General features: G+C 40.9%; 1 protein-coding gene across 3 annotated transcripts; it reads left to right on the plus strand.

Annotated features, from left to right (window-relative positions):
* Nucleotides 1-4,953: 4,953 nt before the first annotated feature.
* On the plus strand, nucleotides 4,954-22,002 carry LOC146960921 (uncharacterized). Of its 3 annotated transcripts, none has more exons than XM_085771932.1 (2): nucleotides 4,954-5,293; nucleotides 14,284-22,002. In XM_085771932.1, exons 1-2 carry the CDS (start codon nucleotides 4,970-4,972, stop codon nucleotides 22,000-22,002), a joined length of 8,043 nt encoding a protein of 2,680 aa, XP_085628058.1. In that variant the 5' UTR covers nucleotides 4,954-4,969. The 3 variants fall into 3 exon arrangements, with proteins under 3 accessions (XP_085628058.1, XP_085628060.1, XP_085628059.1); XM_085771934.1 differs by lacking the exon at nucleotides 4,954-5,293 and adding an exon at nucleotides 5,476-5,526 and having other exon boundaries at nucleotides 14,527-22,002; XM_085771933.1 differs by lacking the exon at nucleotides 4,954-5,293 and adding an exon at nucleotides 11,392-11,452 and having other exon boundaries at nucleotides 13,975-22,002.
* Nucleotides 22,003-22,224: the final 222 nt, after the last annotated feature.

Consider the following 22,224-nt stretch of genomic DNA (forward strand, 5'->3'; position numbering starts at 1 on the left):
TGGCCCTCATTTATCAAACTTGCGCAGGATCTGGTGTAGATTTTGGTGTAAATATCAGTGTACGCCAAGTGTCACGTGTGATTTACTAAAAGTGTGTACGCTGCTGATTTCGGCGTAGAACCGGCGTGGTGGTGATAAATCCAGCGGCTGAAAACGAGCGTAATTTAAATGTCACGCCCCGATATATTCCTGCTTTAGAGGCGTCGCCCTGCCCCTTTTACGACATGGAGACACGGAAGATGGCCAAGAAGAGGGACTTTACTGACATTACCGCGTTGAACAGGGAGAGGGCGGCAACATTAAATATCTGGACATTGATAGATTGATAGTTTTTGTGATTGATAAGCGTCATCCCGGTGGATGGAGGCTGCAGACGCACGTGTCACCGACCACGTCAGGAAACCCAGCGACCTCATGAAATGCTCTTGTAGTTTACTAAACACAAGTGATTGAGGAGAAATCATATAGGCATATTACTGCTGCGAACGCGACTTTATGACCATCAGCACCGCTGGCATGGTTCGGCTGATGGAGGGATGTGAAACACCGGCCCGATCTCCCGCTGACAGGTCCCGGTGACGGGGAAAAAAAGAAAAAAAAACACTCCGCCGCGGAGATCAGCTGCACCTGGACAGGTAGCGGAGCCCCCACCCCCCCCCAGCAGTCCGGCAGAGAGAGAGACTGAGGAGCCGTCCGGTCATGCTCTGGTGCAGGAGATGTTGGAAGTTTGTGTGTGTGATCTAACAATAACAGGTCTGTCTGTCATTGACTGTTTCTGTTTACACAGCTGATTAACGAGCATCTGTCACGTCGTGGTTTTTAATTCATCTCAGTTGCTCAAAATAAAAGTCGAGTTAAATTTTCAACACGGACTTGGTTGTAGCATTTCTCTTTTTTTGGCTACTTTTTATCAATCTAAACAACAACAACATGTGGTCCACATCGCTGCGTTATTAGACTATGGTTTAATAATCGTTCTGACACAGCAGCACTCCTTCCTGCATGTTCTACGCTGGTTCCAAATGTGCGTACACCTGGTCAGAGCTGGCATGAGATTTGTGCGTACCGTACGCTCACGCTCAGATTGATAAATGCCGATCCTTGCGGTGAATTTGGTGTACACCCATTTTTTTGGTGTACGCAAGTTTGATAAATGAGGGCCAGTGTCACTGCTGACTAGTAGTCCATCCTCTGGTCCAGCAGAGGGCGCTCTTCACCTTTCTGTCAGCTTGACCCAGCTACACCTGTTGGATATCAGGTGTACAAGAACTAAATCAAAAGGCTGGTCTGTGGATCCACCATCACATCAACAGTTACTGACAGTGATTATGGTTTCATAAAAATACATTCAGATTGCTTTCCTGCAGTGACTTTGTCACAATCAGACGAGCTCTGCTGTTCCTCTCTCTTCAGTCTGGTGTTTGGCTGCACTTTGTATAAAAAGGGTTAGGGTAACTGCATTCTGATGCCGAAAAGTGGATGTGGAGCTACACAGCTGTAGCAGAAAATAAAACATTGAAGATTGTCCTCTCAGTGCCAATAGGCTCTATGCACAGCTGCACTACTTCCTGAACTTAATGCTGCTCCTTTGTTTCCTGTCTTACATTATAGGGCAAACTGATTAATCTAAGTGTGTCTGAGTAGTCACAATGGTGTTTATGGCAGGAGCTGCAGCTGAAGTGAACGTAGTGAAACAGAAACTGTTCTCTGTGAAGCTGCTGATTGTTAAAATCAACAACAACATCCTCAAAGCAAATGTACAAAACCAGATCAATTAAACCACAGATGCAGTTTAAGCTGGAGCTTCTGATGTCATAGTAATTAGATCTCAGTGATCACGTGACTTTTGTAGCATCCCTCTCATTTACAAAGTGTTTGTAAAAATGGGCTATATACGTAAATAAACTTGCCTTGCCTAGTGGAGGGACAGTAGAAGTTCTCCACTTTAGCCACCAGAGGGCAGCAGCACAGAGGTGATGTTCAGTCAACACCTTCAGGTTTAAAAACATGTTTTATGATAATATAAGATATTTTATACATTCACAGTTGGTTTCTAATCCATCTTTTTTTTTTTTTTTTTTTTTTTAAATCTTGTTAACAATCTGACCTTAAATTGCTGTTCAATATGAAGAAATATTAACTTCACGGTTTAATAACTAAAAAAAACAAAACAATTACAATTACAATAAAATAAAGAAAATATGTGTCATACAAAAAGAGAAAATAATAACAATTCCTGTCCCAACCACTCCCCCTGTAGTTTGATTGATAGTGAGCAGGATTCAATCGAAGCCACCAGCCTCTCATCACATTGTTTGCTTAGCTGGACCTACGGTAACTCTGTGCTTCATCAGCATCAACCAAGTTCTCAGCAGACTGTGGGAATGTAAGACAGTGGACATGACAAAAATCACGTACATTTGAACAGACTGGTTCAGTGAGAAGCTCTATGAGACACAGACTAATCTTATTTTTAGGGAAGTCAGAAACTGGTGGTTGACTCAACTTATTTTAAGTCTTGAGTGACACTGAAAGGTTTATGTAAGGATGTAGATTGCTTCTGTGAACCTTTCTGTTGAAGTTCACTTCATGAAAAAATACGTGTCTCAGAGAACAAGTCACTGAACCAGGCAGTTCAAATATGTGGTTTTCAACACATTAACAGACTTGTGTATTTCCCCAGGAACCAGTGAATCGCCCACAAAAATCATAAGTACCTCAGTGTTCAGTGCTTCAACTTCTTAAATCAAAAGTCCAAAACACACCAAGATCTGCTGAGATCAGGCGTTGTCAGCAATGGGAAAGGTTTCAATCAGCATATAATAACCTTGTCATATGAATCCCCAGTATACCCAGGTTTTTATCAGCTTAATAAGCAGGTTTACCAACCTTTAAAAACTTGTGTACACCTGCTGATAGAATAGAATAGAATAGAATAGAATAGAATAGAATAGAATAGAATAGAAAAGAAAATACTCACAATGATTTCGGTGGGGAAAATGAAAATTATATGACCATATTTTTCTTTGTTAAATCCATCAAATCTTGAGACTGGCATCTGAGGCCGTACAGGAAACTAGCAACAACTCCTAACTTGCTCTCGTTCAACAGATTCACAGCAACAACACCTCCTTAATGCATATGTCAAACCAAAACAACAAGGAGAGACACTAAAACAGCTGGGAGTGCTGCAGTCACTATCCGCCACCAGTTATTTGATCAAATGTTCATATAAAAGTGTTGATCACTGCAGCTTTATGTTAAGAATAGTAAATAGTTTGTCTATAAATTAATATTAAAGCACATCATCAATGTGTACAAGAAGAGGTGAGGAGGTCGTCTTTCACTTTTAGGTTTATTGCTGATTCATGTTCAAGGTTTGTGCTCTGATCCGACTGTAGACTTGGTTCACACCGTCTGATTATTCACTAATAATAACTCACGACAGGTTTACGTGGTAGAAACACAGTTCCATCTGTACTTCTTCTTTCACAATGACTGTGTGTGTGTGTGTGTGTGTGTGTGTGTGTGTGTGTGTGTGTGTGTGTGTGTGTGTGGACTGTATGTAAAGGAGCTGTACAGGGTGAATTGAGACAGTTCCTCCTCCCTCACTGATCAGAGGTAAGTCACATGCTGAGCTCTCACTTCAACTGTCCATGTGTTGTGTTTCATTGGTATTAAGATTTTATTTTATTTTCCATTAATGGTTTAAACAAAAACATACAATCAGTCTTTTTCATCTATGATCTCATCTTCTGTGGTGGATTGATTGATTAGTTGAGACAGATTTTCCATTAATGTGTTCAAGTCATAAAACTGCGACCCATTAATTTAATTCCTAGGCAACAGAAAACAGGAGAAAACTGGACAAGAGACCTAAACTAGGATAACCTGTGTTACAGTTCTGTCTGCTGAATGAGCTCCCGGTGTGTACATGTCAGTGGCACACAAACTTAGGGTAAGTGATTTTATTCTTTTAATGTACATTACCCAATGATCTGAGAGGGAACTATTAGGGATGTGCACGGTTACCCGAGTACCCGGGTACCCGAGTAGGGAATCTGCTATCCTGTTATGAATTTATTATCCGGTTAACCTAGGATTAAAAAAACGGCACGTTAGAGCAACAGTCTAGTGTCGGATCAAACTACATTATCATGCCATGGTTCAGCTTTTTGTAGTGTTAAACAGTTTCGGATCAAGCAACGTGATTTTCTGCTGTGTAAAAGCGTTATTGGATCGAGCCTCGGACTTTCAAACCTTTTACAATAATCTGTGGTGGTTCCCTCGGCGACCGCTGTCGGGAGGGAGACGACAGGTGTCATCATGTCTGTTAGAAAATATGCTTTCAGTTTACAAACATTCTGAAACCTTCCCAGTTATTTCCTGAAACGATGTGAGGCACATCTGCCCCATATGTGCATCTTAAACTCCATCTCTACTCTTATTCTCCACCTGATATTTAGTCTGACGACGCTGTGTGTCAGTGATGCGACTGTCTGACGGACAGAGCGCATTTATGCCCCGGCTGCGCTCTGTCCGTCAGACAGACATTATTACAGTATTCGGTTACGACAAGATTAGGATACTCGGTTAGAAAATTATTCGAAATGCCCATCCCTAGGAACTATACAAGTTGTTGTTTGTAACTTAATGTAACTTATTGTATCTGATCATTTTTCACAGACTGAGTCTGTTCTAAGTGAGTGTTGTTGGAGTTGTCACCTAAAACAACAGAACAAATGTTATATCATCATATTTTTAAAGTCGGGGGGAGCAGAGACCTCTCTACTGCATAGTGTACTTATAGTTGGCATTTGTAGCTCATACAACCCTACCCTCAAATTGTCAAATGTACTATCCTGAACAATCTACAATAAAGCATGTTGTTCAGTATCAGTCAGTATCTTGAGTAAATACATTTTGTATTTTTCAGGAAAACACAGGTTGAACATCACATCTGAAGAAAATGGGGAACGTACCGTCAGAGAGCAACATGGGCGACCAGCTCAGATGCTGTAAATGTTATAATGTACTGCCTCCTTGCGCATCCTTCTCAGATTTCAACAGAAGTACTATCCATGGACGAGATGTTTATGTTTTCAATGGAGGACAATACTACAGACCAGTTGGCTATGATAATGCATACGAGTGTAATAACTGCTTTTATATACCAATCAGAGAGGAAGAGAGGAGGAGAGAAGAGGCGATAAGAGAGCAGGAAAGGAGGAGAGCGGAAGAGAGGTTGAGAGAGGAAGAGAGAAGGAGAGAGGAAGAGAGAAGGAGAGAGGAAGTGAGGAGCAGCGAGGAGGCGAGACAGTGGGAAGAGGAGACAGGAGAATAACTTGAAAAATCAATCCAAAAAGTTCTAGAGTAGAATTAAGGATCGACAGGACAGACACATCTCAGAGGTACAAGAGTCCAGGCGACGTTTTCTAGCCACTGGGATGAGTTTGAGTCCAACTACAGTATAAATCAGACAGTGACGAGCTTCTAGAAACACTTTCATCCAGATGCAGCGTCCCTGTTCAGGACCTCAGCAATTACAGACATCAAGGAACATGGAGGATTCTGTTGACACACTGACACTTCAATGACTATAACAAAGAAAAGATCACAAACACAAGAGTGGGAGATAAAGACTAAAACTGAACCAACAGATTTCTGCAGGAATTTGTTTTGTATTTATTATGTACCAAACAGCAAAACCTGATCTAGTGTGATATGATTTAACACACCTGCGTTTATTTTGTGTTTTTTGGGAGAAAAAAAAAGTTTTTATGCCAAAGAAATGTAATTACATTTCACATGAATAACATTTTAATTTAATGGCTACAATGAGAATAATGTCAGACTCCTGATACTGATGTGTATGGACTTACATGTTATTGTCCTGTAGAGAAACATAATGGGTAAATGATGATAAATAAACTTCAGTGTGGATCAAGTGTTGTTACCTGAGGTCGTCTGATGTTTCAGTGTCACGGCTGACTAGTAGTTCATCCTCTGGTCCAGCAGAGGGTGCTCTTCACCTTTCTGTCAGCTTGACCCAGCTACACCTGTTGGATATCAGGTGTACAAGCACTAAATCAAAAGGCTGATCTGTGGAACTTATTATATGATCTCATTAAATTAAATTCAGATTGTTTTCCTGCTGTGACTTTAGTAGATGTTGTATTGTCAGTGGCCAACTGGACTGTTTCCTGTTGGTCGATATGATTGAAGAAATAAAGTGGTGGACCAATCACTCAACATCTGCATCTACATCACTTTACAGTTTCTGATAGGAAGGCTACTTTTCTTTATGGTGAGCATATTCTCTGATATAAAGAAACACACAGGTCATTGGTGGGAATGATAATCACCTCAACTGATAGCTACGTGCAGTTGCTATCTTGATGTCCTATGGCCGTGGAGCATTTGATAGATCTCTATGACTATGATATGATAGACTGACATATCTCAGAAATGACTTGTTGTGATGACTCAGGTGGACTTTAATAATTTTACACACCCTCTGGTTTTTAATCTTGATCCATCACCAGGTCACATTTTTATAGCTCCTTCCTTTGGCCTATTATCAAATTCCCTCAGAAAACATTATGTCCTCACTCACCATGGTTGTTCTTCAGTGCTAATTAGCAGATTTTAGTTTACGCATTAATCTAAGACAGTGAAAGTAATAGACATTGTTGGCTAATACTGGCAAAAAACAGATCTAAATTTAACTACAGCTGAAGACATAGTAGTGCGATTTGAGTGATCGTGTGACTGTAACCCAGACAAAACAGGATACAAACCTTAAAAGGGATACTTCACCCAAAATTGATAAATTACAAATCATCTACTCACCGTCATGCCAAGGAAAGGTTTGGAGAACTTTCGGAGTCATCAAAGCGCTTTAGGAGTTCCAGGGGGGATCCGGCTCTGGCAACAGATTTTCATATAATGGCGGCGGATAGAGCTCACTTTTGAATCGTCCAAAACACACACTATGAAACATCCAGATACCTCCATACTGCTCGTCTGTACTAACCCAAGTGTCCTGAAGCCGCCACATGAAAAAGCTGAAAAAATAATAATTTGATTTCTGTTTTTAGGCTTGTTGTGGCAGTAGCTCCAAGTGGCTCTGTTGATGTTTGTGCACATGCACGGGACTTGCTGTGAGATGTTTGCAGATTATGAGGGCTAAAAGGGCTTTCTTTTTTAGTTTATACTCAACTGAACTTCATCAAAATATCTCATATGAAGTAAAATGTATCAAATGAGTAGAAGTTTATACACAAATTTCAAAAAGGATTACCGAATATCTTCAATCATTTAAAAACAGGTTTAACATGATAGCACTATCGGAGACATGATTAACTGAAGAGAAAGGTATGGATTTTCATTTTGCAGGCTATGAGATACATTACCTGAACAGAAGCAACAAGAGGGGAGGTGGTGTGGCCTTGTATGTAGACAATGATCTGAAATGCAAACTGATTGAAAACATGACTACAGCAATTGATGAATTAAAGCAGATATCAGCTTCACGGCCGTTTCGGCAAATGCTGCGTTCAAGGCAGGCTTTTGAAACCGTAAGTTACAGCTTCAAGTCACAACTACGACTTGGTAGCGTTCCAGGTAACCCGTAGCTCGTGTTTTTACCGTCCTGTTGTCTGTGAAAGTTCCCTATAACGGCCACTCGTAACTTCCGACCCGTGAACTCGTACCAGATCGAACTGGTATGACTTCACAGGAAGGAAAAACACAAAGTACGAGTTTCTTTGAACGCACCATGAGTTAGCAGCCCCCGCCCTTGTCAGGCATCAATTGGTCCTCGTGCTACGTCACCACATTCACGCGCATCCCTTGGCTGCACACACAGCCCTTCATGCCGTTCTCTCCCCTCATTGGATAACACTTGTATCCCACAAGGAAAATTTTCTCCTCGGGTTACAGCAGAGCAGAGTGACGGAGAGACTCGTGTTTAGGCTGAAATACTTCATGTAAGTGATTGCTGACGGAAAATAGGACTATTTAGGACTTATATTAACAAAAACATTCCACTGATATCTGCTTTAATTGGATGTGTAACAGTGGAAAGTGCGGTGGAAAAAAAACTAAAAGGTGGTTGTGACGTGTGTATAGAACACCAACATCACTATCACTATTATCACAATTTTCCAAAAATAAAATTTTAAGTGAGAATGAGTTTGGTTTCCATTCAAAAAGATCCATCGCTTTAGCACTGATGAAAATAACTGAAGAAATGACTTTGAAGCAGATGTGCATCTCTGTAGTTGGAGTCAAACTGTGGAATTCTCAAAGTAATGATTTGAAGAACTGAACAAATATGTTCCAATTCAAGAAAAATTATATATATAATCAATGGTAATGGTAAATGGTCTGTATTTTATATAGCACTTTTCCATGAACGATACCCAAAGTGCTTTACATTCACCCATTCACACACTGACGGCGGAAGCTGCCATGCAAGGCGCGAATCACGACCCATCAGGAGCAAGATGGGTAAGGTGTCTTGCCCAAGGACACTACGGCAGCAACCGGGACAGAGCGGGATTCGAACCGCTACCTCTGATCATTGGACGACCCGCTCTACCACCTGAGCCACTGCCGCCCCAATGACTCTTGCAAAAATGTCAGATTTGTTTGTTATGTTTTGTTTGTCTTGTTTACTTTATGGTAAGACTGTTTCTCAGTGACTGACAGATTATTTCAGAATAATTATGTAGTGAGTGAGGGGCAGGTAATATAAGATGTATCTTCTCGCTGCTCCTTTCCAACCAGGGAATACGAAAATGTTGTGATTTGCTATGTTTATTGTTAAAGTTGTACAAATGCCTTGGCTGGAACAAATAAAAAGAAAGAAAGAAAGAAAGAAAGAAAGAAAGAAAGAAAGAAAGAAAGAAAGAAAGAAAGAAAGAAAGAAAGAAAGAGACAGACAGACAGAGAGACAGACAGAAAGTGCAAGCTCTCCTGCATTTCCTTCAGTCAGTCAGGTGGACTTCCTCAGAGACGGTATAAAGTCAGAAACCACACACGACAGGGACAGAGGTCAGGACCATAAACTGATGATTCACTGATAATAACTCACGTCAGGTTTACGTGAAACACGAGTTCCATCTACTTCTTCTTTCACAATGTCTTTGTGTGTGTGTGTGTGTGTGTGTGTGTGTGTGTAGGTGTGTGTGTGTGTGTGTGTGTGTGTATGGACTGTATATAAAGGAGCTACAGAGCGAACTGAGACAGTTCCTCCTCTGTCGCTGATCAGAGGTAAGTCACATGCTGACATCGGTATAAAGATTTCATTTTATTTATTTTATTTTCCATTAATGGTTTAAACAAAATCGTATGATCAGTCTTATTCATCTATGATCTCATCTCATATATGTCATGTTTTATGTTATGAAGCAATTTGAGTTGCATTTCTTGTGTAAAATGTGCAATTTCTATAAATTATTATTATCATAGTAGTAGTAATACCTACCATATAATTGGAACTACAGTTTTGTTGAAATCAGTTTATATTGTTGTTTTTATGTGCTGTCTCATATGTGACCCGTTCTATTAAAATAAGTTGGATGTCGCAACGTTCTATTTTTAGATAATCAGCTGATAATGTGGAAAACCCATAGAAAATCAAAAAAATGACAACTTCTGACCCGTTTATGATAGAGACGAGCTGTAAAAAGCATCTGAATTGTGAGATTCCCTGCTTTCCGAGGGTCATTGAATGGTGCCTTTATGACAACAAGGGACTGTATAGGATGCGTGTAATCACGTACAGGAACAGATGCCAGAGTCCATAGGCGACATTTATGCTGGGGACGCGAGGGACATGTCCCCACCACTTTTTGTCAAGAACAATTTTGTCCCCACCACAAAATTAACTTAACATTATCCTAATGAAGAATGACGAAAAAACGTTGATAAACTATGTCAAAATAGGCAGCTGAAACAGTGTGCACGGCGCAGAGCTTCAGCCGGAGCCAACTCGTAACAATGTAGCTTCGATTAAAGTAGTTCTCACAGTCCGGAGCGGGCACTGCGCGCGTCCTCGCAGGCACTGGGCTGGTTACACAGGGAGCAGCTTCTCCTGCTCTCTCCGCGCCGGGAAAACATCGACCACTCGTCTGTACTCGGTTTTCCACACACACAGGTCTGTCTCTAGCTCTGTATGTATGGATGTGTGTGTGTGTGTCTCGTGTGCAGACGCAAGTGACAAATAGACGGACAAGCAACAACTTCATTACCGGTAATCATCATTTTATTTTGAAAATTGACCAGATTCTCTCGCCTTTTCTGTGCCCGACTTCCTGTCTGGTACGATCCGTCTATCCAGCTTGACAACGGCGCTCACGGCTCGCGTGAAAAATAGAACAGACGCCGAACTGAAGCGCGGCCTCCATGCGGGGTCGATTGTACCAGATGAGACAGCACCCGATATGCTTAATGTTTGGGTGCAAAGTCACTGTTAACGAAATCAGCATCAAATCTGTCCCTTCAAAATAAAGTTTGTAACGTGTCTGTTTGGAGCAGCTGCTGACAGATGTAGGCTACAGCTGAGCGACCACCCGATCCTTCCTCACGTCGGGACGACGGGACAAAGTCTTTTGGACATATATTGTATATTCTGTGTTTTTCCTCTCTATAACTGTCTCGTTTCAGTTTTTGCCGGTTGGTAATCATTTGGTGTGCACCCGCCGTTTCTCTCTGTTTCTCACTCACTCTCAATGCGCATAGATGCTATAAAAAAATAAAAAGGAAAAAACACAGATGCGCAAATATGTGGGTGCATATGGTCATTGTCCCCACCACTTTTCAAAGTAAACCGATGCCCTTGCCAGAGTCACTGGCAAAACTTTAAATGCAATTTTCTCAGGTTTTAGAACGGAATAAGAGAGTGAAAGATCATAATTCAAATGGCCACATCTTGAAAACCATCAAATGTATGACTTTGACTAGTATCATTTTAAAGCTTATCCAATCTTTCAATTTATACCAAAATCTCAACTTTGAAATTTGGGTCACTGTGACTCATTTTGATGGATCAGGTCACATATAGTTTACAATGGTTGTGTCTTTCCTTAACGACTCAATTTAAGAGTCAGTAAATGTTGCTGATATTATTCTCAACTTGTTGTGGCCTCTGCTCCTCAACTTTGTTGATTTTATTAATGATAGAAAAGTACAGGTGGAGGGTTGACTGTAAAGTAGATTGTCCATTGATGTGTTTCTTTAAAGAGGAAACCTCAAGTCATAAAACTTCAACCCATTAATTTAATTCCTATAGGCAACAGAAAACAGGAGAAAACTGGACAAGAGACATAAACTAGGGTATCTATCTGTGTTACAACTCTCTCCATTTTGTGTTATGTCTCATGTAGAGTGATGTCTGCTGAATGAGCTCCAGGTGTGTACATCTTAGTGGCACAATGGACTGAGGGTAAGTTTGTGATTTTATTTTAATAATTCTGTGTAAGGGAAGTGTACAAGTTGTGTGTTTGTAACTTAAATAAGAAATGTGCCTTATATCTGATCATTTTTGACTGATTTATTCTGTGAGTAAGTGGTATTTTCAGTGGTATAGTTTTTTTTATCTGCTGCCTGTAGGTCTGTAAAGGAGGACAGTTTTCTTGTGAAATTTTCAGATGATACCGTTCTGCTGTTACAAGGTGCAGAGTCAGACCACGGACATGCACTTACTGATTTCGCCAAGTGGTGCGACGATAGTTTCCTTGATCTCAATATTAAAATGAAGGCACTTATCATTGATTTTAGGAGAAATAAGTCAAATATCACAGTAAGTAGGTTTCACGGTGAGCATGTAGAGTTTGTATGAATTTGCACGTCAGGCTGGCACTACGTGCTGCCTCCCAGAAACGCCAACAAGTATGCCAGGTCATTTGCTCCCTCAGCGGTCATGCTGTTAAATGCAGAGCTGGCCGCTGATAGTTATTTATTCTGCTCACTGCATTTTTTATTGCACTTAACTGGCAATTGCCTTCTTGTATCTATGAGCTTTTATTAATTTATTATATGTCCCATTATACTACCTCTGTTCTGTTTGTTAGGTTGTGTGTAGGTTGGACTGAACTGCCCTGGGACTTAATTGGGATTAATAAAGTCTTCTGTATCTGTAATCACCAGCATTATGACTAGTGGCTGTAAATTAGTTAGAATTATTCAACAGTAAAAGACTACAATTACATTTATTTTGTAATTTAATGACTAACCATCCAATGATTCTAGGACCTGGTATCATTTATCTTATCCGGCTCAGCACTTAAAGTAAAATCATCTGTTTTATTACTCTGTTTTATGTTACACAAGTAACCTGGTCAAAGTTCAGTCCATGCTGACTGATAGATTATTTATTTATTTATATGAATAGTGTACTGAAGGTGCAATCTAAAGACTCATATGCTGACATAGGTCATGATTTAGCTCTATTCTGACTGGCTGACTTGATTGGTTAGTTGTGACCGTCTGAATGGTTGCTTTGTAGCTATAGCGGAGTCCAGCTGGCATACTATGTCACCAGACTTTCAGGGTCGACCTTAAGCTATTGGCACTGATTAGTCATATTCCAATTGGAATATGTGAGGCATCAGTGTTAACCACTGCTCATCTGTGCCACGTGACTGTATTATGACCGATATAATACATCAGTGGTTGTATGATAAAATGCAATGCAATTTTACTAGCCTACCATTGCATTTATGGTTATTTATATAAATAACACTTTCTTTAAAACCTTAAGTGCAGCCACGGTGTGTATTGTTACAGTGTATATTATAATAATAATATTAATGGCGGTATACAGTGATAAGTTGTTTCATTTTTGAGCTCATACACGTTTATTTTCACTCTGATCCAAACTCCACACCACTGACAGTGACATGTTTCCATGATGACTGACCAGCAGTATGTCATAGTTACGTGACCCCCTGATCGTAAAAATAAAACTCTTTGAAGGAACACTAAACCTTAACATCAGAGACACACGCAGTGCACAAGTACGCGGGTTATTTGTAGCGCTGCTCATTTCATCTTATAAATGGGCCGCTCCAGTTCGACTCGACTGTAGCCAAGCTAACGGAGCGAATGGAGCTAACTGGTAAACAGTTAGTTACTTTATTCATGTTTTATTCAGTGAACCTTTTGTGTAACACAAAAGGGAGCCCACGTACCACTAGAGGTATGCGTAACACAGTTTGAGAATAACTGATTTAAAACATCAAAAAATATAAAATCCCTTAAAATCAAGAATGCTTTGTGAGGATAAACAAGCAAATAAAATAAGAAAGTATTTACTGTGCAATCTAACCTCTTATCCCTCCTTCACCTAAAGCTGGGAGATGACTGGGGGGAAAAAATAGAATACAGATCACACAAAAGACATAAGGAATATGTGATGTTGAGAACAGGATATTTAAATGAATGCTGACAAGATGATCCTTACCCTTAGGGCTGGGTGATATTAGAATTTTTTTTTCCATATCAGTCGATACGACATCACAATATGACTCAAATCACTATTTTTGTCAAGCCTAAATGTTCCCTCATACTCACAAGTGAGACTTGAAGATATCAGAAGGATATTTCTAATTTAAATTTTTACTTTCGGTCAAAAATTTAACATGACAGATGTAATGATGAACATATAAAGCAATGAGCCCTACTTACCTTACATAATTGTTGTCTTATTTTTTTTTTAAATATGATACTGGTAATGTGTAGATTACAACAATCAGAATGCTAGCAAAAAAAGTTGAGGAGCTGTACATGAAACTGGAGTTGATATTGAAATATCAACTGAGTATGTGCTAAATGTAAACCAGGACTTGATGTTTTAAGGTTCGAAGGTATTAAATTCTAAAATGTAATATCCCAAAAGAATCTACATGAATTGATGTTGTGTCTGTATTTTTTTGACATCGTTTTTATAAAATTTGTATGTTTCAGGAAAACAAAGGTTTTACTTGAACATCACATCTGAAAAAATCGTTGAAAATGGGGAACACACCATCAGAGAGCAACATGGGCAACCAGCTCAGATGCTGTAAATGTAATAATGTACTGCCTTCTTGCGCATCCTTCTCAAATTTAAGCAGAAGTACTATCCATGGACGAGATGTTTATGTCTTCAATGGAGGACAATACTACAGACCAGTTGGCTACGATAATGCATATGAGTGTAATTACTGCTTTCATAAACAAATCAGAGATGAAGAACTGAGGAGAGAAGAGGAGCGAGAGAAGAGAAGGAGAGAGGAGCAAAGAGCCAAAGAGGCTGAAGAGAAGAGGAGAAGAGAAGAACTGAGTCAGAGACTTGAGAAATCACTCCATCGAGCTGAAGAGCAGTACGAGGATCGACTGAACAGACACATCTCAGAGGAACAAGAGTCCAGGCGACGTGTTCTCATAAGCCACCTGGATGAGTTTGAGTCCAACTATAAATCAGACAGTGACAAGCTTCTAGAAACACTTTCATCCAGATGCAGCATCCCTGTTCAGGACCTCAGCCTCAGTCAGCTGACTCCTCAACAGCTGGTCGACATCCTTTCAGCCCTGGACAAACTCCTGTTTGATGAATGGGTCAGTGCTCCTCCATCTCTCAGCACTCTGCAGCACACACAAGTCTTCATCACAGAGCTATGTGCCCTGTCTCTGGAGAGGTCTCATGGACTTTCCCTCAACATCATCTCCAATCACCTGCAGTCCCTGGTGGAGTCAATCAGCCAATCAGCATGCAAGGTTGATGAGAACTTCCTGTTGACTCAAGCTCTGTACCTGAACCTGGTGCACTTCCTCACTGATCACCACGGCAGCTGTGATTCTGATGCAGCTCTTATAGCCAATCAGTGGAGTGAGGGCGACCTTTCCACGGAAGAGCTTGTTCTCATTGAATTCCTCGGCATCCTCACATCATCACTCGAGAATGTGGTTGGGAAAGCCTCTCTGTTCATTTTAAAGATAGAAATCCAGTGTTTGGAGCTGCTGTTGTTCAAACTCACACATCTCAATGACAAGGAGATCCACTCAGAATCCAGAGAAATGCTCCTCAGGCTGGTGAAAACACACCAATGGACACCAGCGGAGGCAGTGACTCTGCTCAAAGGGCTGTCAGAGAAATATGAAGAGGATGCTCCAACAAATGAAGTGCTCATGTTAGCTCAAGTGTATGACATATCACCACAGTGGAAAGATGACTCTGGACACTCCCTCATCCAGGCTCTGGACTCTGTTGGTCTGGAGAGATTCCAACTTCATTTCAGAGAAACTCTCAGAAAACAAGACGAGAGCAGTCTAGATTCAGCTCTGGCACAATTACAGACATCAAGGAATTTGGACGATTCTGTCATCAACATGATAAAAAACATCACCACTGGTGTCTTAGAATATTCAAAAAGTGCCCCCAAAGACGAACCATTCATGAAAGATTCCTTTACAGGACCAACCCTGAGTGCAGATAACATCCAAAACGCTCTGTCTCAGCTCTGCAAAGCAGTTTCTGACACAAAAGGCTGGTGGCCTACAGTGCAGCAGATGCTCAGGTGGTGTTTACTGGTGCTGAATGATAAGAACACACCACTAGAACTGGTTGGTGCTGAAGAGGACCCATGTGTCAGAGCCATGTTTGCAGCCACACAGGTCTGCTTGGGAAACAAAGTGGACATTGTCCTGAGCTCTTACGTTCACTTACATGAGCAAACTAAGGAGTGGTCCGACTTCTACAAGCACCTTGGAATTTCTCTAAACACAAACATGGAGAAAACAGAATCACACACAAAGAGGGATGTCTATGAAGCAGACATTGTGTACGGTACCATAGACGACATTGTCTCTGATTACTTTCAGCTTGGATTGGAGGTGATGGAAACAGGAAACCCTCATCCTTACCGAGGATTCGTCATTGAAGAAAGTTGTCTCAGTACTTTACATCATCTGAATCTCTCAGGCCTAAAGGAACACAGTGCCTTAATGGTTGCTGCAGAATTCCTGAAAAGCCTCATGGGTAATTTTAACCATGAGAACATGGAAATGAGACACCGGTTCATTGAGGCTCTTTTCAAGGTGCTCCACTCTGACATTAACAAGCTTAAAGATAACAGTAAGATCCTAACCATCTTACAAAAATGTTCAGGAAAGGAACTCTCTTCCAGCGAGGTCTACATTCTGACCATTCTTGAGAATCTCCTTGAAGAATTTGCTGTTGAGAAGAACAGGACATCTCCAGGAGGCAAATTGTGTTTGGAGGGTTTATTTACCTCTGCAGTGCAACTCCAGGCTTCGAAGGGACAAACAAAAGAGCTCTTCCAGATGGTGTCAAACGTTGTAGCACAACAACTCTGGTCCCCAGTGGAGGCTTTAAGCCTCCTTGTAGCTTTAACTGACCACCATCATGATGACAACTTTATTTCCATTATGAAGATTTTACATATGATACAAACATATCACGTGTCTTCTGAGTGGACAGATGAGAAGAACCAGTGTCTCCTTGAGCTTTTGAACTCATGTAAAACCAAGAATCTGATCGAACAGTTAGAAAAAAACTGCAGAGGTGTGAAAGAAAAAAACATTGACTTTCTTTTTGATGAAATTCGACAGATGAAAAATATTGATGTACAAACACTGGATAAATCATACACAATAGTAAAGACTGTTTTAAGTCTTATTGAATCTGGAGAGATTAAACAACACACAAACATAAAGGGAGCTAAAGACCTTCAGGAGATTCTAGCAGTCCTTTGCAATGCTGTGCACAAGTGCAATGCTAAAGGAAAGTGGTGGCCAAGAGCCACTCAAATGATCAGCTGGTGTTTCTTGGCCTTGTCTGACACTGGGAAACTCCTGGAGATGGGAACTGGAGAAGGGAAGTCTTGTGTCATAGCAATGTTTGCAGCACTGAGAGCACTCAGGGGTGAAAAAGTAGATGTGGTGTCCAGCTCCTCTGTGCTGTGTCAACGAGATGCAGAAGAATGGAAGGACTTCTACAGATACTTTGACATCACAGTTGACACAAACACAAATAAAAACAAAGATGAAGACAGAAAGAAGTGCTACCAGCAGGATGTGGTCTATGGAACAATTGAAGCCTTTGCTGCAGATCACCTTCGTCAGATATTTGAGATGAAAGATGTGAGGCCTGACCGAGGCTTTCAGTGCATCATAATTGATGAAGTGGATTCCCTGCTGCTGGATCAGGGAGTACAGCTGACCTACCTCTCCAGCCCCATGGTCTCCATGCAGCACCTGAATATTATTCTGGCCACGATCTGGAGCCAGGTCAGTCAGTATGGCTTCCTGTCCACCGGACACCAGACATTCATACAGGGTCCCCCAGCTTCATTCTTCAAGGCCATTTTTGATTCCATTGACACAGAAGTGTCAAGAATTAAGGTCCCCATGGTTGTTTTACAAATTGCTGAAGAATCAAAGATAGTCCCAGAAGGATTTACAGATGATTTCTACGAAAGTGAAGAAGATGAGCTTGTCAGAAAACTAAAAACTGTGAGTCAAGATTCAATGGTAGATTTTTTCCATGAAATAGAGCACTATGTTCCCTACAGTTTCATTGTATATACTCTGGGAGACAGTGGATTGCTCCATCTTACTAAGGCCAGGACCTGCAAGAACCAGGATGTCCCAAACCTCACATTTCTTGTTTTGGAAAAAGGTTTGTGTTGTCCTCTCTATGATGAAGAATCTCTCATCAAGGCCATAGCAGAACTTACATCAGAGAAGATTCAGTACACCCCATGCACAAACAATAAAGACAAAATCAGCATCCCTGGTTTCCTGAGGAAACTGATAGAAAATAAAATGTCAGTTTGGGTTCAGAATGCTTTTCTGGCCATGAGACTGAGGGAGGGTCAGGAGTATGTTGTAGAAAATGACGGTGTCTGTCCAGTGGACTTCAGATCCACTGGTATTGTAGAAGTCAATAAGAAGTGGGGCGATGGTCTACAGCAGTTCATTGAGATCAAACACCGAGTCAAACTGAGCACAATTTCAACAGTGACCAACTACATCTCCAACATCTCCCTTTTTGAAAAATACCATGGGAAAATATATGGAACTACAGGGACACTCGGAAGTGACTCAGACATGCTGTTTTTGCAAGAGCTATATCCACATCTCTCGACCTGCAAAATACCAACTTTCAACAGGAAGAAATTATTTGAGGTCAAAGGAACTCTAAAGCCTTCAGCCGAACAGTGGAAATCTGAAATAAAAGATGTGATAATGAGTCAAATTTCACCAAATTCATACAGAGAGGGAAGAGCAGCCTTGGTGATCTGTGAAACTATCAACAAAGCTGAAGAGCTGCACAAAGAGCTGAAAAACATCGTCCCAGGTCAGACCATCCTCTACATCCGCAGTGACCAGGACAGTTTGAGTAAAATAGATAAGGTGCTGAATCCTGGTGATGTGATTGTTGCCACAAATCTTGCTGGGCGTGGCACAGACATAAAAGTCTCAGAAGAGGTGAACAATGATGGGGGATTATTTGTGATCCTCTCCTTCCTGTCAGATAACTCTAGAGTGGAACTGCAGGCATTTGGCCGAACAGCTCGCAAAGGTAAACCTGGATCTGCACAGGTGATTATGAGCACTGATCACCTGCAGGAGTCCTTCAGGACAGTGTCTTCTCTGGAGGAAGCAAAGAAAACAAGGGACATGACTGCAGCAGAAAAGATGAAAGATATAATGAACGATGTCACTGAGATGAACTTGCGGGAGGACCTCTTTTCAGAGTACTGCAAGACCCTAAAGGATATTTACAGGAAAACACGCGGAGAAGAAGAAAGAGTTGTAGTTGCCATCATGAATGAGTTCTGGGGGATTTGGTTGCAAACTAAATCAGAAGACATTGATCTGCTGAAAAGAAAAGAACTGCAAGAGAGCTTAGAACTTGATTTGTCTAAAGCAAAAAGTCAGTGTGAAAGTCAGACTTCACCATGTTCTAGTATTTACCATTACATCAAGTTTGGGAATATTGCAGTGGATGAAGAACGATGGAATGTCGGTGCAAAGCTTTTTAAAAAAGCTATGACACAAGATGAAAGTTGGGCAGCAATAGCTTTTTACAGTCATGCATACTGCACTATAAAGCAGCAGAAGGAAGATTACCTCACTAAGGCCAGAGATGATCTCAGAAAAGCACAAAAATCTCTGAAGTTCCTCAGTGAGGATTGCATGGTGTGCCTGACGATGATAAAAATGTCCCCTGCCAACAGTCAACTCAACCAAACCAGCCTTGAAAATCAGTTTTTAAACAAGTGTAAAATGTTGAAGTGCTTTGATGACAACATTAGTGAAGCTATAAAAAAGCTGGAGGAGATAAAAGACAAGGATGGGCATGCAAAAGCCACACCATCACCCATGTTCACTCTGCTGTCAAAGGCTGATGAAGATCTCCAAGCAGAGGCTTATAATCTGTACAGTCAAGGTCTGAAGTACATTTTTGCTGTGGAAGAGGAACCTCGGTTTCCATGGGAAGCTCTGACAGTGTTCTTTCTTGGACTTCTGCAGGTCATTGGTGGGACACTGCTCACTGCATTTACATTTGGAGCATTTGCTCAAGTTGGCATGGGGATGATCAGTGAGGGAATATCAGACTGTATCCAGGGCATTGAGTCCATGGTGAAAGGAGAATTCAGCTGGAAATCATGGGCCATAGAAAAAGCCATTTCTATTGGTGTATCTCTCTTTTCATTTGGAGTTGGAAAATTCATTGCAAAGGGTTTCCAAGCCTGTAAAACAGCAATCTCAGAATTTGCCACAAACCTGAAGTCAATGCCAAAGTTCCTCCACAGACAGGCAAAAGATGCCATTAGTACTGTTGCAAGGGAAAATGTTAAAAATGCAGTGAAGTGCACAGCAAAGAAATTGGTAGAAGAAATCATTCAGTATGGATTTGGAGAGGCAGAAAATGCAATACTGCAAGAAATACTAAATGCGATTGAAGAAAAGATGAAAGAGGGAATTGTAAATGATGTGACTTCCAAAATGGAAAAAGAGCCGCTGGCTGCTTTAGTGGACTCCATTATTCTCTCACATCTTGAGGATAGAGAACAACTTTCTGATCTCATAGAGGACGAGGAAAGACGGAGTGAACTTCTGTCTGTTTTCAGAGAATTAAGCAACACTGCATTACAGCCATTCTATGCAGACCTCAGTTGGCAGCACAAGCTCAACTCTTCCATCTCCAAAGTGATTGACGGAATTAAATCAGAGCTCAAAAGTGATCAAAAATGGCCTTGGGGTGTATTTCTGACAACTATCAAAGTCGCTCATTTGGCAGCACTGGGAGGAGAAGCAACCATAGCAGTACTCACCCTGTCAAAAGAGTTTTCCTCAAACCTTCAAAATGAGTTCAATCAATTTAACCAGAAAGAATGTTCCTCAGAGAAAGTAAAGCTAAATGATCTTTCCGATTCAGACACTGAGATGTTGAAAAACTTCAAACGGGGTTTATCTCAAACCATCAGTGCTCTATTATCCAATGTTCTGGTAGAAGTGTTCAAACAGAAATTCAGCAGTCACATTGTTTCTTATGTCCAAAGCAAAGTAAATGGCTACATATGCAGTTCCACAAGAACTCTCTTGAATACGAACAGAACAGAGGAAAAACTCAGAGCTGGACAAAACGCCAACTACATTGGAAAGTTGGATCTGACCTCAAAAAACAAGCCTCCAGGTAAAGAGGCATTGTTGCATGCTGAAAATATCAGGGACCCTACAACAGCAGGTACTATTCTCGATGTCAGAGTTCTGTCAGAAACCACTGGCACTAAGGTTGTCATCCTAGAGGGAAGTGATGACAAGCTCCAAAAGATGCAAGAACTGAACCCTAGCACTAAACCTGCCAGTCAAACTGTGACACTGATCTACAGGCCAAAGAGTTCCCAATACCCTGATGGTCATTATGATGTGCTGATCAATAATAAGATTGTCCCTGTAATCAATGAAGACAAGAGCTGCCTGTTTCATGCTTTAGCACGAGGTATGAAACCAATGGCCAGTGAAGAAGAGATCACCTTGGAGGCTGGCCGGCTCAGATCTGTGGAGGCTGACGCTCTCCAAAAACATTCAGGCCAATGGGAGAAGTTTGTTGAGTGCAAACTGTGGACAGAGACAATTAGAGGAGGGGACCGGTACATGGCAGAGGGAGCTGAAGACAGAAAAAAAAAAATAGAAGAAACCAAAGAGCTGCTCGAGGAAGTGGTTGGAAAAGTTCAATTTTATGACTATGCAATTAACGATAGAAATGACAATCCTGGTCTTGGACAGATCATCCATGCAGACCATCAACCACCATTGAATAGTATATCAACAGCTATAAGTCTGAACCAGAATAGCAGATTGGCTAAAGCCTTTCTTGAAGTGGGAACAGGCACACACCCTCTGGATTACAATCAGATTGATAAAGTGAAAAACAGTCATGGCCGTTTCCTTCTAACTGTTACTGTTCCAGCAGAAGTACATCGTGAGTTTCCTAGTACAAAATCACAAGCATACAGGAACTTAGTGGCTGAAGCAATAAGCGAGGATGATATTGTGGGGACCTTCAAACTGACCATTGTAGGTTCAATGCCCAGATTCAAGTTGAGTGATGGAAATTACTTTAACAATTTTCAGAACAGTGAGATGAGTAAAACCAGGCTTGCCACTTTTGAACAAAGTTTGCCACAACATTCTAAAGATCTGGTCCATGCATGGTACAACGAGTTTAAAGACAAAGGCGTCATGACAGAGGCTGATGTCAACACCCTGACTGAGTGGATCGACAACCGTGGCTACGAGAATCAAAATGACCCACACATGAACCAAGTCTCCAGTCTCCTTGAAAAGGTGGGTGTGTTTAATGATGTAGCTCAATTCAAAGTCAAAATCAAAGAAAACTTTGTTTTCTGCAGGAAGAAGGACAAATTGTGTACAGTTTTAAACCATACATACATCAAAGTAAGAGACAACTTACACTGAATTGTCATGATAAGCACTTGATCTGAATGAGAAATGTCTCCATCTATGTTCTGTTTACAGAAAAGGTAAAGAAGTTGAGAAATTCACCTCTCTGATGTTCACATGGAAGGACTGATGGATGGATACACAGAAAAAGAACGATTTTCTCTAAACCCATGGATTTAATTTTTAATGTTTAATTTTATGTTATTAGTTTAATATATTAGATTAGAAAGAAACATG

This window comes from Trachurus japonicus, unplaced genomic scaffold, assembly GCF_045865225.1.
Source record: "Trachurus japonicus isolate A0001 unplaced genomic scaffold, Traja_1.0 AP029826.1".
NCBI lineage: Eukaryota > Metazoa > Chordata > Actinopteri > Carangiformes > Carangidae > Trachurus > Trachurus japonicus.